This window comes from Heterodontus francisci, chromosome 16 (assembly GCF_036365525.1).
Source record: "Heterodontus francisci isolate sHetFra1 chromosome 16, sHetFra1.hap1, whole genome shotgun sequence".
Lineage (NCBI taxonomy): Eukaryota > Metazoa > Chordata > Chondrichthyes > Heterodontiformes > Heterodontidae > Heterodontus > Heterodontus francisci.
In genome coordinates, this window is record NC_090386.1 from 92,850,702 (window position 1) to 92,869,121 (window position 18,420).

Here is an 18,420-nt window from a genome sequence, read left to right on the forward strand (position 1 = left end):
CTGCACTCTTCATTGAGCTAGAGTTGGTCTCCCAGCTTGATGGTAATGATAGAGTGGGAGATATGCTGGGCCATGAGGTTACAGATTGTGGTTGAGTACAAATCTGCTGCTGCTGATGGCCCACAGTGCCTCATGGATGCCCAGTTTTGCATTGCTAGATCTGTTTGAAATCTATTGCATTTAGCACGGTGGTAATGCCACAACACCATGGAAGATATCCTCAATGTGAAGTCGGGACTCTGTCTTCACAAGGACTGTGCGGTGGTCACTCCGACCAATACTGTCATGGACAGATGCATCTGCGGCAGGCAGATTGGACGAGGTCAAGCATGTTTTTTCCTCTTGGTTCCCTCACCACCTGCCGCAGACCCAGTCTAGCAGCTATGTCCTTTCGGGCTCGGCCAACTCAGTCAGTAGTGGTACTATTGAGCCACTCTTGGTAATGTACATTGAAGTCTGTCACCCAGAGTACATTCTGCGCCCTTGCCACCCTCAGTAGTTCCTCCAAGTGATGTTCAACATGGAGGAGTACTGATTCATCAGCTGAAGGAGGGCAGTAGGTGGTAATCAACAGGAGGTTTCCTTGCCCATGTTTGACCTGGTGCCATGAGACATCATGGGGTCTGGAGTCGATGTTGAGGACTCCCAGAGCAACTCCCTCCCTACTGTATACCACTGTGCCGCCACCTCTGCTGGGTCTGTCCTGCCGATGGAACACGACATACCCAGGGATGGTGATGGCAGTGTCTGGGACATTGTCTGTAAGGTATGATTCCGTGATTATGATTATGCCAGGCTGTTGCTTGACTAGTCTGTGGGACTCAGTCCCCAGATGTTAGTGAGGAGGACTTTGCAGGGTCGACAGGGCTGGGTTTGCCGTCGTCATTTCCGGTGCCTAGGTCGATGCCGGATGGTCTGTCCGGTTTCATTCTTTATTGACTTTGTAGTGGTTAGATACAACTGAGTGGCTTGCTAAGCCATTTCCAAAGGAATTTAAGAGTCAACCACATTACTGTGTATCTGGAGTCACATGTAGGCCAGACCAGGTAAGGACAGCAGATTTCCTTCTCTAAACAACATTAGTGAACCAGATGGGTTTTTACAGTAATTGACAATGGTTTCATGGCCATCATTAGACTAACTTTTAATTCCAGATTTATTAATTAAATTAAAATTCCACTGTCTGCTGTGGTGGGATTCAAACCCATGTCCCCAGAGCAAAACCCTGGGTCTCTGGGTTACTCGTCCAGTGACAATACCACTACACAACCGCCTTGGGTTTCTTACTTATGATAACCTAATGAAGAACGCTCAGCATTTTTTTCCCCTTAAATAAAGTCTTTAAAGTCTCAAACTGCTTTTCTATCTGCAGTATCAATGATTTGTCAATTGAATCTTTGGCGAGAGTGTTATTGTGTCTGTTGAGTTCCTTTGAAACATCTGGCTTCTGAGTCCCAACTCTCAGCCACTGAAATGCCATGGATTTTTTGAATAAATTGAGGGGTGTTAATTTACACAAAACTTTGTTTTTTTTTAGTATCTGATCAAAGTGAATGAGATAAAGACGAAGAAAGGAGTGGACTTGCTACAGAACCTCACCAAGTATTATCATGCGCAGTACATGTAAGAGTTCTCATCTGTTTTTATTTCCATGATTTTAGCCTGTTCGTAGGGACTCTTCTGGTCTTATTAAATTGTCAGCTCAGAGCTTTTCTGAGATTGTACTGTGTCGAGAATTGGATGGCGCCTGCGGTTGCATACTAGTTTTTTTATCTATGGAACCTGGGGGCAAATCCAGTCCAGGCATGATGTGAAAGTCTCCTTTGTCTGTTGATTGTAAGGTCCTATATGAAAAAAGTCTGCGAAATTTCAGTCTAGTTCCTAGTGGGCGTGGAGCAACATCACAAAACTTACTCTAATTCAACACTAATTGTCAATGTTGCTCAGGCAGGCCTAGCGATGGATGTATGGGAAATGGGGAAAAAATTGCTATACTGGTGCAGGTGGAGAGCAGCAGTCGATAAGTCAAGTGGCCCAAAATTCATCAGTATGCAATGAGTGAGTTGCCTTTGGAAATGTGAGCAGAGCTGGCAGCGCATTCAAATTATTGAAATCGGGGCTGAGGCCCAATTCCATGTCGACCTTGGACATCCTGGTTGGGGCATGCCCTGTTTGAAAACAGACCATAACCAATTTTTAATTCCAATCCCTAAATATCCTCAGGTGGTGGTACTGGCCATCTACTTATTACTCGCTTGGATGGATGCAGCTGCACCAGCCCTCAAGAAGCTCAACACCATCCAGGACGGAGCAGTCACTTCTTCGTAGCCCCTACCATTGGACTAAACCATTGGCATACTGTGGCTGCAGTACGTACTATGTAAAAGATGCATTGCAGAAACTCATCAAGATTACTTTGACAGCACATCTCACAACTGTGACGTAAATCAAAAAGGCCAAGAGCAACAATGTTGTGTGAATATCATCACCTCCAAGTTCCCATCCAAGTTGCACATCATTCTGACTTGGTCATACACTGCCATTCCTTCATCATAAACTCCAGAATTTTGACCCAGTTGCCACCTAGAGGCCAATTGAGGCCCTCAAGTGGCCTATTAATGGCCATTTGAGGGCCTCTTCGTGCTGCCGTTGGGATCTAATCAGAGGTGGGAGGTGCCTCCACTATGAGGGGAGGGTGCTTTGTTAAACGAGGCGCCCTCCCTGTGGGCTTGCCGGGGGGTGGTGGGGGTTTCTCTCCTTTGTGGGCAATCTGAGGACCCCCAATGGCAAAACCTACAACTTCATGGACTCCCTTCCCCATGGACATCACACCCACCCCCCAACTTCCCAGGCTGGCACCAGCGACCCCGCCTCACTTACCTGATGTCCAGGGTTCCATCCCTGGGCCTGGGTCTGAGGCCCTGCAGTACCAGCAGTGGCCACCGTTCCTGGTGGCACTGCCAAAACTGCTGAGCTGCCAGCCCTGTGATTGTCCTGCAGCTCTTGGAGGCAGGATCCCTGTCTTTCAAGGGTCGGAGATCCTGGTGCCGGAAACTTCACCTCCGTAACAACGGAAGGTCGTGCTGGGGGCGCACAAAGAGGCTGAGGCGGGGTTTCCCCCGCCTTTTCGGCCCGATGCTGGGAGCCCTGCCTCATCAACAAAATCCAGCCCTGGGTCTGGTTTTGGGTCAGAAACCTGCCTCTTGTGAGAAGCTGATTCAGATTGCAATTTTCAAATGGGTAAGCCCTTAATTGGTATGGAGACATGTTTTCTGTCCTCTTCAAGCCAGTGGGATTGAAAATGGCAGTGGGTCAGATCAAGTGTGGGGCACATGTAGACTTCCACAGCAGCCATCACTGAGGCTGCTGGTTGTCCTGAGGGAGAGATCTGCCTTCCACAGCACCAGAGGGAAGCAAGATGCCACACGGGAGCTGGAGGCCTGGCAGTAGGGTCAGGGAAAACCCTCGTTTCATTAATGCCCAGCTGGATCTAATGCTGGAGGCTGTGAAGGAGAGGAGGGAGATCCTCTTCCCAGAGGGTGGCAGGAGGAGGCCACCTCGTCATGCCTCAGGAGCACCTCTCTGCTCAGTGTTATCCCTCTCCGTCCCTCTTCCTCCTCCTCCTCCCCCGATGAGCTGTCTCCTTCCACGGCCTCGCTATCCTGAAAGTTCACAGCTCTCTGGAGAGCCATGTTATAGAGAGTGCAGCAAATCACCACAATGATTGAGATCCTTGCAGGAGGGTATTGAAAGGTCCCACGTGACCAATCCAGGCATGGGAAACACGTCTTCAGAAACACAATGGCCTGCTCAATGGTTGCCCTGCTGAGCAGGTGGCATTGATTGTTTCGCCTCTGGGGCTCCCATAGAGGGGTCAGTAGCCATCTCTTCAAGGGATTTCCCTTGGTTCCATCCATGCACTTTGGTAGTTGGAGTCAAGTACCAAAGCAGCCTGGACTGGCGGAGGATGAAGGATTCACAGCACCTGCAAGGAAAGCAAGCGCACACATGGAGGAAGTTCTTGTGGTCGCAGACCAGTTGGACGTTGAGGGATCTCACTGACCGGTCATTGGGTGCCTTGATGGCCACATGGGCACAAGTAATGATGGCCACATGGGCACAAGTAATGATGCCCTGCACCTGGGGAAATCCAGCAATGGAGGCTGAACCCAATGCCCTTTGTACCTGCGAAGGTCCATCTGTGAAAGTGGGTTTAGTCCCCTGCCCTCCTGAAAATGGCATCCGTGACCTGCCTGATGTCCTGTTGAGCTGCCGACTGCGAGATGCCACCTTAGTCCACAGCTGATTCTTGGAATGGCCTGTTTGCATCGAAGTTTAGGGTGATGGAGACCTTGACGACTGCTAGTAGGGGACTGCCAAGGGGGCCATGAGACCTCAGGTCATTATGGATCAGAGCACACAAGACCAATACCATTTGCCTGGTTAGGCACAGGCTGTTATGGTTCTGATGCTCTGATATCAGTAGGTAGCTGACTCTTGGGCTGTGCACCCACAGTCTTGGATAATGCCTTCCTTTCCTTGCAATCCCCGCTATGCTCCATTGGCCTCCTACTGTCCAGGAGGTTGCATCTGGTGAAGCTCATCCTGGTTGCTCTGTCCAATGCCAAATAGCCTGTTCCCATCTGACCTCCCTCAGCTGGGTTTTGTACGTTCACCAGGCCTTCCTCTACCAACCCCAGCTACCACAGTGATGCCAGTGGCCTCACGCCCCTCTCCAGTTTTTTGCAACTCTCCACTGAGAAATTCAACTCTGCCAAGCTGCAGCAATAGCCACACTGAGGCACATCTGAAGCAGCTGAGCTTTACTTGTTGCCTCTGCTTTAATTTAATCACGCTTCCCTTAGCCCTCATGGCCCTTCACACTGTTCATGTCTTCATAACACTGTCATATTTCCCCATGGTGTCTTCCCTGTTTCCAGCCTTTACAAATTGTTCACCAACACTGACAAGCCTGTTAATGAGCTCACAGGCACTTAATTGGGTGCATGAGCCCCTCCCATTTCCTCCCTGGTGGCGGCACTTTGAAAATAGCATTGCATTCCAGAGGCGGCAGAACCCAGTGCCGACCTCCGAGAACGCGATATTCAAAATCTCACTCACAGCCATTCCCGCATCCAGAGGGCTTTAAACAATCTGCCCTGGATATTTCAGATTGGTGAGCTGAATGCATGGCTGTCAAATAGATCAGCGTGTTGAATGCATGGCTCAAAGAGTAGTGTGGGAAACGGGTTTCAATTCATGGGGCACTGCACCAGTACTGGGAAAAGAGGGAGCTGTTCCATTGGGATAGGCTCCAGTTATACAAGGCTGGGACCAGTGTCCTGGCAAATCGCATAACTAGGATTGTAGATGGGCTTTAAATTAAAAAGGAGAGGGAAGGGTTCAAGTGAGGAGAAACTTATGAATCTAAAGTGAAAAGTCAAGGCAACAGAGCAGTGTAGCGTTTTGGGTAAAGAGTATGTCAAAGCGGGACAGAGAGTCTAATGATAATGCAACAGTGAATAAGGTCAAATCAGGGAAAAATGGTAAAAAATTAATTTGGGCGGCACAGTGGCGCAGTGGTTAGCACCGCAGCCTCACAGCTCCAGCGACCCGGGTTCAATTCTGGGTACTGCCTGTGTGGAGTTTGCAAGTTCTCCCTGTGTCTGCGTGGGTTTCCTCCGGGTGCTCCGGTTTCCTCCCACATGCCAAAGACTTGCAGGTTGATAGGTTAATTGGCCATTATAAATTGCCCCTTGTATAGGTAGGTGGTCGGGAAATATAGGGACAGGTGGGGACGTGGTAGGGATATGGGATTAGTGTTCTTTCTTTTCTTTTGGGCCTCCTTATCTCGAGAGACAATGGATACGCGCCTGGAGGTGGTCAGTGGTTTGTGAAGCAGCGCCTGGAGTGGCTATAAAGGCCAATTCTGGAGTGACAGGCTCTTCCACAGGTGCTGCAGAGGTATCAGTCCACCTTTCGGGCAATGACCCTGAGCTCCAAGCACCCATTGAAGCAGGCAGACTGTGGCGGGACAGAACCTTATTGACCGGGGGCTGCCCGGTTTGAGGCGGGCGGTAGCTGTCCAGTGAGGTGCAATGACCTCTCCCACCGACAAAGGCAACCCGTGGCGCCCAGTTTCTACGCCAATTTATCTGGACTTATAACCCGTAACTGCTGCCTTCCGTGTTGTTTCAGTCGCTGTGAGGCAACTATGGAGTGACCTCTCCATGGCGCATGCCTGGGCAAATTTATGGAGGTTGAGAGTTGCCCAGTCGTCAAAACCCCCCTCTCGGCCTTTCTGGTGGGGTCCAAAGGAGTGCAGGACACGACGTTTGGCACCAGTATGGCTGCAGGAACTGCTGGAAACATGCCAAAGGTGACACATGACCGCCTACGGGGTTCCGCTCCGGATTTTCTGTTAGGGTTTACTCCCTTAGCCTTGGTCTCTCCCGAGACGCCCACAAGGCAGTGGGGTTGTTGGGGCCCCTACACAGGTGTAGGATGGTGCCGGTGGGAGGAGGGGATGCAAGGGGGAGGGGTAGAGGGAGGGGGTGGGGGGGGTGGGGTGCAGGGGAAGGGGGTGCGGGGAACCAAAACCTTATACACAACATATATATATGAAAGTACATAAAATTCATAATACAAACAAAAATAGCCAGTAAAAATCACAGAATTCACATTTCGTACAATAAAGAATGCTTATTTGGGCCACACAACCTTAGCTTGTGCTTCTGCTCTAATGTTTTACTCACATGTTTCTTATTTCTCTCTCCTGGTTTAATTACTTTATAGCTTTTTCTTTTCCTTTTACCTGTAGTGCCTAAAGCACAATTTCTAACTGTTACTCTATTCTCTTCAATTTTGTTAGTTTTTGAACTATTATTTATACTACCTTTTCCACCTGAGCCCTCCCCCCACTTACTAGTTTAAAGTCCTTTTGATTACCTTATTCACCCTTGCAACTAGAACCCTGGTCCCAGCTGGGTTCAGGTGAAACCCAGCCCAATGGTATGGTTCCTTCCTGTCCTAGTACTCGTGTTAGTATCCAAAGAAATGGAACCCCTCTTTCCCACAGCTTCCCTACAGCCACATGTTCACCTCCCTAATCTGCTTATACTTTTGGTAATTTGCACGTGGCTCGCATAACAGTCCAGAGATCATAACCCTTGAGGTCCTGCTCTTAAATTTAGCTCCTGATTCCGGATACTCTCCAAAAAAGCTCTCTTGCCTATTCTTCCCTGAGTAATCTCAGGATTGCTATCAGTGTCAATGTACGGCATCAGATAAGGAGAGACAGGTGAAAATATGGCTGGAGAGATGATATCGGAAGAAATTTCAGATTTCTTACACTGCGAGATCATTTTGGTAAAGGAGGAAGTTTTTCAGGAAGGATGGATGTCACCTAAACTGGATTGGAGCAATCTCCTTGCTAAGAGGGTAAAAAGATCAATCCAAACTTTTTAACTGAATTCAAATTCTCAAATCCTCTGGATAACTAGTCCAGTAACATAACTGCAATCCAACAGAGTACAATTTCCAGCCAGTTCCACCCATTTTGCACAGTACTTGATCTTCCAGCAGACCTAAAGTTATTTTTGCATAAAAAGTTGCAGAGCTTAGATTCAATATGTAGTGGTCCAAGGACAGATCCTCTGAAACAAAAACAAGAAATGCTGGATTCACTCAGCAGGTCTGGCAGCATCTGTGGAAAGAGAAACAGAGTTAACGTTTCGGCTCAGTGACCCTTCTTCGGAACAGATCCTCTGCTCATTTCTCCATGCTTCACAGTTCTGTACTTTCCTCTTCAGTTACTCATGTCTCTCATTTTTCTAAACCTCCATTAGAAATGAGCAATATGACTAGGGAAAAAGTACATGAAGTGGTTCTCGTTGCCTGTAAGCAGCCATTGTCCCTCTTCGAGCTCTTCCATCATTACCACTGAAAATTTCCTGGATCAGCAATTAGCCGTGGTTTGTAACCCCGAGCATCGGACCCTTAACTGTGGGCTTTCAATATGTAAATGTATCATAATCAGGTCTAATGTAATTGCTCGTTCATTTACATCATTAAGTGAAAATTCAACACTTCTGCACCCCTAGGCGCTGCGAAGCTCGTTGGGTGCGAGTTGACCACGTTGTGAACACTGATTGTGCGGAAGCTGGCCGTCGCCATAGATTAGTGTAGGATTAGTATAAATGGGTGGTTGATGGTCGGCACAGACTCGGTGGGCCGAAGGGCCTGTTTCAGTGCTGTATCTCTAAAACTAAAAAAACTAAAAAACTAAAATTAGAGGTGCTTTATCTGAACGCACAAAGCATTCATAACAAGGGAGATGAATTAATGGCACAAATAGAGAAAAAATGGGTTTGATCTAATAGCCATTACAGAGATATAGTTGCACAGTGACCAAAGTTGAGAAACAAATATTCCAGGGTACACAACATTACGAAAAGACAGACAAACTGGAAAAGAGTGGTAGGCCTGATAAGAGATGACGTAAGGAAGGATCTTGGCTTGGAAAAGCAAGAAGTAGAATCAGTATGGGTGGAGATAAGAAATAGCAAGGATTAGAAAACACTGGTGGGAGTAATTTATAGGCATACACAGTATTTATCAAAAAATATGGGGAGCTTGTAACAAACTCAAAGAAATAATTATGAGAGGCTTTAATCTTCAGATAGACTGGACAGATCAAATTGGCAAAAGTAGTTTGGAGGACGAGTTCTTGGAATGCATTGGAGGCGCAGTGGTTAGCACCGCAGCCTCACAGCTCCAGCAACCCGGGTTCAATTCTGGGTACTGCCTGTGTGGAGTTTGCAAGTTCTCCCTGTGTCTGCGTGGGTTTCCTCCGGGTGCTCCGGTTTCCTCCCACATGCCAAAGACTTGCAGGTTGATAGGTAAATTGGCCATTATAAATTGCCCCTAGTATAGGTAGGTGGTAGGGAAATATAGGGACAGGTGGGGATGTGGTAGGAATATGGAATTAGTGTAGGATTAGTATAAATGGGTGGTTGAAGATCGGCACAGACTCGGTGGGCCGAAGGGCCTGTTTCAGTGCTGTATCTCTAAACTAAACTAAACTGTTTCCTAGAACAATACATCATGGAACCAACCAGGGAAGAGGCTATTTTAGATCTTCTCTTGTGTAATGAGACAGGGTTAATTGGTAATCTCATAGTAAGGGATCCTCTGGAAAGAGAGATCATATATAGAATTTCATACTGAGTTTGAGAGTGACATACATAAGTCCGAAACTAGAGCACTGAACTTAAAGAAAACCAATTACATAGGTATGAAGGGCGAGTTGGCAGAGACAGATTGAGAAATTAGATTAATAGCTATGACTGTAGATGAGCAATGGTGAACATTTAAATAAATATTTTGCCACAGAATCACAATTATTACAGCACAGAAGGAGGCCATTCGGCCAATCTTGTCTGCACCAGCTGTCCGAAAGAGCAATTCACTGAGTGCCTATTTCCCCACCTTCTCCCTGTAACCCTGCATATTCTTCCTCTTTAGCTACTAAGTATCATCATCTCGTTCCATGACAATATGAAAGGCACAATTCAACATAATGGTGCCTCATCAGACCCCTCTCCCATCCTGAGTGGTGTGAAACAGGGCTCTGTTCTCACACCTACACTGTTTGATATCTTCTCACTCTGCTCTCTCACGGGTTTAAGTCTTCAGAAGAAGGAATTTTCCTCCACACAAGATCAGATGGCAGATTGTTCAACCTTGCCCGTCTTACAGTGAAGACCAAAGAACGGAAAGTCCTCATCAGGGAACTCCTGTTTGCTGACGATGCTGCATTAACACCCCACACGGAAGAGTGTTTGCAGAGACTCATCGACAGGATTGCGGCTGCCTGCAACGAATTTGGCCTAACCATCAGTTTCAAGAAAACGAACATCATGGGACAGGACGTCAGAAATGCTCCATCCATCAATATCGGCGACCACGCTCTGGAAGTAGTTCAAGAGTTCACGTACCTAGGCTCAACCATCACCAGTAACCTGTCTCTCGATGCAGAAATCAACAAGTACATGGGAAAGGCTTCCATTGCTATGTCCAGACTGGCCAAGAGGGTGTGGGAAAATGGCGCACTGACACGGAACACAAACGTCCAAGCGTTTCAAGCATCTCTCCTCAGTACCTTGCTCTACGACAATGCAGTCCTGTGACATTGACCACAAGTCGTGGGAGCCAGTTAGTTGCCAGCGATTGCCAGAGCTGGCGACAGCTATAAATGCGGGGCTGAAGAGAGGCGTGTCGAAGAGACTCGGCAGTTGGCACGAAAAGAGAAAGAAGTGTAAGGAGAGAGCCAACTGTGTAACAGCCCTGACAACCAACTTCACCTGCAGTGCCTGTGGAAGAGTCTGTCTCTCTAGAATTGGCCTTTATAGCCACTCCAGGTGCTGCTTGACAAACCACTGACCACCTCCAGGTGCTTACCCATTGTCTCGAGACAAGGAAGCCAAAAAGGAAAGATAACAGTCTAATTCCTTTTTGAATGCTTCAATTGAACCTGCCTGCATCAAACGCTCAGGCAGCGCATTCCAGACCTTAACTACTCTCTGCGTGGAAAAGTTCTTCCTCGTGTTGCTTTTGCTTCTTTTGCCAATTACTTTAAATCTATGCCCTCTCGTTCTCGATCCTTTCACGGGTGGGAACAGTTTCTCCCTATGTTCCCTGTCCAGACCCCTCATGATTTTGAATACCTCTATCAAATCACCTCTCAGCCTCCACTCCTCTAGGGAAAACAGTCCCAACTTCTCCAATCTATCTTCATAACTGAAGTTCCTCATCCCTGGAACCGTTCTCATGAATCTTTTCTGCACTTTCACATGCTTTCACATCCTTCCTAAAGCGCGTTGCCCAGAAATGCCAAGGCATACAAGGCTATGGGCCAAGTGCTGGAAAATGGGATTAAAATAGTTAGGTGCTTGATGGCCGGCACAGACACGATGGGCCAAAGGGCCTGTTTCTGTGCTGTATAACTATTATTCTAATTGGACACAGTACTCCAGCTGAGGCCATACTAATGCCTTATACAAGTTCAACATAACCTCCTTAACTTGTATTGTGTGTTGCTATTAAAAAAGCCTAGGATACTGTATGCTTTATTAACCGCTCTCTCAACCTGACCTGCCACCTTCAATGACTTATGCACATATACACCCAGGTCCCACTGCTCCTGTACCCTTTTAGAGTTGTATCTTTTATCTACTATGCCTCTCCATGTTCCTCCTACCAAAGTGAATCACTTCGCATTTCTCTCATTGAACTTCATCTGCTACTTGTCTGCCAATTCCACCAACTTGTCGATGCCCTTTTGAATTTCTACACTATTCTCACAGTGCACGATACTTTGAAATTTCGTATCATCTGCAAATTTTAAAATTGTGCCTTGTACACCAAGGTCTAGGTCATTAATATATATCAGGAAGAGCAAGGGTTCCAACACTGACCCCTGAGGAAATCCACTACAAACCTTCCTCCAGCCCGAAAAACATCCATTAATCACCACTACTCTCTGTTTTCTGTCACACAGCCAATTTTGTATCCATGTTGTTACTGATCCTTTTATTCCATGAGCTATAACCTTGCTCACAAGTCTGTTGTGCGGCACTGTATTAAATGCCTTCTGGAAGTCCATGTGCACCACATCAGTAGCATTGCCCTCATCAACCCTCTCTATTACCTTTTCAGAAAAACTCCAGCAAGTTAATTAAACACGATTTTCCCTTGACAAATCCTTGCTGGCTTAGCTTATTTAACCCGCATTTGTCCACGTGCCTATTGATTTTGTTCTGAATTATTGTTTCTAAAAGTTTTCCCCACCACCGAAGTTAAACTGACTGGCCCGTAGTTGCTGGTCTTATCTTTACACCCTTTTTCGAACAAGCGTGCAACATTTACAATTCTCCAGTCCTCTGAGTCTAAGGAAGACTGGAGAATTATGGCCAGTGCTTGCGCAATTTCCACTCTCACTTCCCTTAGTATTCTTGGATGCATCTCATCTGGTCCATCAACTTTAACCATAGACAGCCTATCTAATACTTCTTTCTTTTCAATTTTAAATCCTTCTAGTGTATTAATTACCTCCTTTTTCACCGTGGCCTGGGTAAATAAAGATGCAAAGTATTAATTTAGCACCTCCCGCTATTCCCCCTGCCTCCTTTTGTAAATCCCCTTTTTGGTCCCTAATTGGCCCTATGCCTCCTATTAACACATTTTTACGATTTATATGCCTACAGAAGACTTTGGGATTCCCTTTTATGTTAGCTCTTTTCATACTCCCTCTTCACTTCTTTGCTTTTTCACTTCCCCTCTGAACCTTCTATATTCTATAATGCACCTGACATCTGTCATAAACACACTTTTTCTTTTTCATCTTAATCTCTGGCCGGAATTTTATGCCAAGGCGGCGGTCCCACCCACCGGCCAAAAGGTCGGGGCTAAGCCTGCCTCCGCCGGACCTGGAAGCCATGCTGTGCTTTTACGTGACCCAGGTCCTCAATTGGCCTTGGGTGGGTCTTCTGCCCCTCTGAGGCAGGAGGTCCCGCCTCCAAGAGCTGCCAACCAGTCAGCAGGGCGGTAGCTCTTCAATCCCCGCAGCGCTGCTGGGAGCGGCTGCTGCTGCTGGGACTGCACCCAGCGAGAGGAGCAGCAATGGAGGAAGCCCTGGAATTAAGGTTAGTGTGTGGGGCCTTGCTGGGGACAATCGTTTGGGCTTCGGCGAGGCAGGGCGGGGCAGGGGGGTCGATCGAGAGGTGGGGGGGGGAGGTACTGCAGTGGGGGCGGCTTGTGTCATTCGGGGGGGGTCCCTCCGTGGGGCACAGGGTGCCTAATCAATAGGGCTCCCCCCAGCCCACAAGGAGGCCGCCAGGTTTAACTGGGCAACCTCTGCAGCTGGTGGTGCCCATCTGCTGCTGGTAATATCCCAGCGGCAGTGGGAGGAAGTCCTTATGTGGCAATTAATTGGCCACTTAAGGACCTTTATTGGCCTGGGGCGGGCGGGCCGTTTGTCACCTCCCCCACTACTCGTAAAATTGTAGCGGGGGTGGGAACGCGACGGGAATGGCACACCCCACCTCCTACTCAATTTTACGCCCCCCCATCTCAGCGCCTCCAGCCCACTTCCAGGGTGGGTGTAAAATTCCGGCCTCTATCTCTTCTGTCATCTAGGGAGCTCTGGATTTGTTTGCCCTACCTTTCCCCTTCAAGGAACTATACCTGGTGGTATATGTGGTACAGGGAGCCATTCAAGTGGGGGGGAGAAAAGAGAAATGCAGTCGTAATCGGGGATAGTATAGTTAGAATTAGAATTAGAACATTAGAATTAGAACATTACAGCGCAGTACAGGCCCTTCGGCCCTCGATGTTGCGCCGACCTGTGAAACCATCTGACCTACACTATTCCATTTTCATCCATATGTCTATCCAATGACCACTTAAATGCCCTTAAAGTTGGCGAATCTACTACTGCTGCAGGCAGGGCGTTCCACGCCCTACTACTCTCTGAGTAAAGAAACTACCTCTCACATCTGTCCTATATCTATCACCCCTCAACTTGAAGCTATGTCCCCTCGTGTTTGCCATCACCATCCGAGGAAAAAGACGCTCACTATCCACCCTATCTAACCCTCTGATTATCTTATATGTCTCTATTAAGTCACCTCTCCTCCTCCTCCTCTCCAACGAAAACAACCTCAAGTCCCTCACCCTTTCCTCGTAAGACCTTCCCTCCATACCAGGCAACATCCTAGTAAATCTCCTCTGCACCCTTTCCATAGCTTCCACATCCTTCCTATTAGGGGCATAGACACTGTTCTCTGTGGCCAGGAGCGAGAGTCCTGAAGACTGTGTTGCCTACCTGGTGCCAGGGTTCATCTGGGCTGCAGAGGAACTTGGAGTGGGAGGGGAAAGATCCAGTTGTCGTGGTCCACGTAGGTACCAATGATATAGGTAGAACGAGGATAGAGGTTCTGCTGAAGGAATATGAGCAGCTAGGGGCTAAATTAAAAAGCAGAACCAAAAAGGTAATAATCTCCAGATTACTACCTGAGCCACGAGCTAATTGGCACAGGGTCAATAAGATTAAAGAGGTAAATGCGTGGCTCAAAGATTGGTGTGGGAGAAATGGGTTCGAATTCATGGGACATTGGTACCAGTACTGGGGAAGAAGGGAGCTGTTCCGATGGGACGGTCTCCACCTGAATCATGCTGGGACCAGAGTCCTGGCGAATCGCATAACTAGGGCTGTAGATAGGGCTTTAAACTAAATAATGGGGGGAGGTTTCAGTTGTATGGAAAATTAGGAAGTCAAAGTTAAAGGAGAAGGTAGGAGTGCAGGTTAGTGATGAGGCTAATTGTTACCAGAAAATAAAAAGTAGGGACAGAACGTGTGAACGTCATATTGCACCAAGGAATTGTACACGAGTAGGGAAATTTGATAATAGAACAAACTTAAAGTCTTTGTATCTGAATGCACAAAGCATTCGGAATAAAATTAATGAGTTAACAGCGCAAATAGAGATGAATGGGTATGATTTAGTGGCAGTTACTGAGACGTGGTTGCAGGGAAACCAAATCTGGGGATTGAATATCCAAGAGTACTCAGTATTTTGGAAGGATAGGCAGGAAGAAAAAGGAGGTGGTGTAGCTTTGTTAGTAAAGGAAAAGATCAGTGCTGTAGTGAGAAATGATATAGGCACTGGAGGTCAAGACGTAGAATTCGTCTGGGTAGAAATAAGAAATAGCAAGGGAAAGAAGACCTTGGTGGGAGTAATCTATAGGTCCCCAAACAGTAGTTCTGCATTGGGGCACAATATAAACCAGGAAATACTGGGGGCTTGTAAGAAAGGTACGGCAATAATCATGGGTGATTTTAGTATGCATATAGACTGGATTAATCATATTGGCAAGGATAGCCTCGAGGGAGAGTTCATTGAATGTAATAGAGATTGTTTTTTGGAGCAATATATTGTGGAACCAACCAGGGAGCAGGCTATTCTAGATTTGGTATTGTGTAATGAGGTGGGATTAATTAATGATCTCATAGTTAAGGATCCTCTAGGGAAGAGTGATCATAGCATGCTAGAATTTCAAATTCAGTTAGAGGGCGAGAAACTGGAGTCCCACACTAGTGTTCTGGAGTTAAACAAAGGTAATTACATAGGCATGAGGACAGATTTGGCCCTAGTAGACTGGGCAGGAAGACTAAAAGGTAAGGCAGTTGATGAGCAGTGGCAGATGTTTAAGGAGATATTCAATTCCTCCCAACTAAAATATATTCCAGAGAGGAAGAAGGATTGCAAGAGGGGGAAAAACCATCCATGGCTAAGCATGGAAGTTAAGGATAACATAAAGACAAAAACTAAGGCATACCATATTGTAAAGGCCAGTGGCAGGCTGGAAGATAGGGAAACTTTTAAAGATCAACAAAGGGTTACTAAAAAAGTAATAAAAAGAGCAAAGGTAAATTATGAAAGAAAACTAGCGCAAAATATAAAATCGGATAGCAAAAGCTTCTAGAAGTATATAAAAGGGAAGAGAGTAGCTAAAGTGAATGTTAGTCCCTTGGAGGATGAGACTGGGGAGTTAATTGTGGGGAACATGGCGGGACACTAAATCAGTATGTTGCCTCAGTTTTCACGGTGGAGGACACTAGTACCATCCCAATGGTAACAAGTAATGCAGAGGTTATAGAAAGGGAGGAACTTAGAACAATCATCACCACTAAGGAAAAAGTACTGAGCAAACCATAGAGATTGAAGGCAGACAAGTCCCCAGGGCCTGATGGCCTACATCCTAGGGTCTTAAAGGAAGTGGCAGCAGAGATAGTGGATCCCATTGGTTATAATATTTCAAAATTCCCTGGATGCGGGAAAGGTTCCAGTGGATTGGAAAAATGCTAATATAACACCATTATTCAAAAAAGGAGGGAGGCAGAAAGTAGGAAACTATAGACCAGTTAGTTTAACATCTGTCATTGGGAAATTGTTGGAATCCATTATTAAAGACGTAATAACTGGACATTTAGAAAGTCAAAACACAATCCATCAGAGTCAGCATGGTTTTATGAAGGGTAAATGGTGTTTGACTAATTTGCTCGAGTTCTTCGAAGATGTAACAAGTAAAGTGGATAATGGGTATCCTGTAGATGTAGTATATCTGGACTTCCAGAAGGCATTTGATAAGGTGCCGCACAAAAGGTTAATACACAAGGTAAGATCACATGGGGTTAGGGGCAATTTATTGGTTTGGATAGAGGATTGGCTAACCAACAGAAAACAGAGAGTCGGGATAAATGGGTCTTTTTCCGGTTGGCAAGATGTGTAGTTTCACAGGGTTCAGTCCTCGGGCCCCAATTATTTACAATCTATATTAATGACTTGGATGCAGGGATAGAAGGTACTATAGCCAAATTTGCAGATGATACTAAAATAGGTAAGATGATTAAGGGGATTGACAAAGTAGACATAGAGAAGATGTGTCCTCTGGTGGGGCAATCTAGAACAAGAGATCATAGTTTTAGGATAAGGGGTAGCAGATTTAAAACAGAGATGAGGAGAAATTACTTCTCTTAAAGGGTCGTGAGTCAGTGGAATTCACTATCCCAGAGTGCGGTGGATGCCGGGACATTGAGTAAATTTAACGAGGAGATGGACAGATTTTTAATTAGTAAAGGGTTGAAAGGTTATGGAGAACGGGCAGGAGAGTGGAGTTGAGGCTGAGATGAGATCATTCATGATCGTATTGAATGGCGGAGCAGGCTTGAGGGGCTGAATTGTCTACTCCTGCTCCTAGTTCTTATGTTCTTATATCTTGACTGTGCCCAAACTATCTCTTGTATTGGAGGTACGTTGTCCAGCTACTGTTTTTCCTGCAATCTTTTATTCAGCCCGGATCCATTGAAGTTGGCTTTCTCCCAGTTAATTATTCTTACTCACGATTGTTCTTTGTCCTTTTCTGTAGCCAACCTAAATCTTATGATACAATGATTGCTGTCCCCTAAATATACTCCTATTGATATTTGATCCACTTGGCCCGCCTCATTCCCAAGAACCAGGTCCAGCAGTGCATCCCTTCTCTTTGGACTGATTCTGTGACTCTATGAAATATTTCATAATTCTCAACAAAACTACATTCCATTGAGAAGTAAAATCTCTATGGGCAAAGAGATCCTTCCATGGCAAACTAAAGAGGTTAAAGAAAGTGTTAGATTAAAAGAAGACGCTTATATATTGCCAAGAATAGTAGTAAGCCTAAGGATTGGGAATGTTTTAGATGCTAGCAAAGGATGACCAAAAAATGATAGAGGGAGAAAATAGAATATGAGAGCAAACTAGCCACAAATACGAAAACAGATTGTAGGAGCTTCTGCAAGTATGTAGAAAGGAGAGTGCTGAAAATAAACACGGGTCCATTAGAGGCTGAGATGGAAGAAATTATAATGGGGAATAAGGAAACGGAGGAAACGTTTTGTGACCATCTCCACAGTAGAAAACACAAGAAACATACCAGAAATAGTAGAGAAGTAAGGGTCTAATGAGAGTGAGGAACTTCAAATAACTAGTATTAGTAAAGGAAAAGAAGAGGAGAAATTAATGGGACTGAAAGGTGACATATCCCCTGGACCTGCTGGCCTACATCCTAGGGTTCTCAAAGAGGTGGCTGCATAGAGAGTGGGTGCACAGGTTGTGATGTTCCAAAATTTCCTAGATTATGGAGTGATCCCAGTGGATTAGAAAGTAGCAAATGTAACATCACTATTCAAGAAAGGAGGAAGAGAGAAATCACAGAACTACAGGCTAGTTAGCTTGACATCAGTCATTGGGAAAAATTGGAATAGAATATTAAGGATGTGGTAACAGAGCATTTAGAAAATCATAATATGATTAGGCAGAGACAACATGGTTTTATGAAAGGCAAGTCATGTTGGACAAATCTGTTAGAGTTTTTTGTGGATATAACTAGCAGAGTAGATAAAGGGGAACAGTGGATGTAGCATGTTTGGATTTTCAAAAGACATTCAATAAGGTGCCGCACGAAAGGTTGTTGCACAAGATAAGGGCTCATGAAGTTGGGGGTAATGTATGAGCATAGATAGAGGATTGGTTAAAGGACAGAAAAAAGATAGGAATAAATAGGAAAAAGCCAAAAGACTTGCAGGTTGGTAGGTAAATTGGCCATTATAAAAAAATTGCCCCTAGTATAGGTAGGTGTAGGGAAATATTGGGACAGGTGGGGATGTGGTAGGAATATGGGATTAGTGTAGGATTAGTATAAATGGGTGGTTGATGGTCAGCACAGACTCGGTGGGCCGAAGGGCCTGTTTCAGTGCTGTATCTCTAAAACTAAAACTAAATGGATCGTATTCAGGTTGGCAGGCTGTTGCTAGAAAGA

At 46.0% G+C, this 18,420-nt stretch overlaps 1 protein-coding gene across 5 annotated transcripts in view; it reads left to right on the top strand.

Moving 5' to 3' along the window:
• unm_sa1614 (un-named sa1614) overlaps nt 1-18,420 on the top strand; it is a 280,473-nt gene that overhangs the window by 144,944 nt on the left and 117,109 nt on the right. For all 5 annotated transcript variants that reach the window (XM_068048640.1, XM_068048637.1, XM_068048639.1 and 2 more), the window contains one exon: nt 1,538-1,623. In XM_068048640.1, coding sequence (XP_067904741.1) covers nt 1,538-1,623 — 86 coding nt within the window. The remainder of the gene's footprint in view (nt 1-1,537; nt 1,624-18,420) is intronic.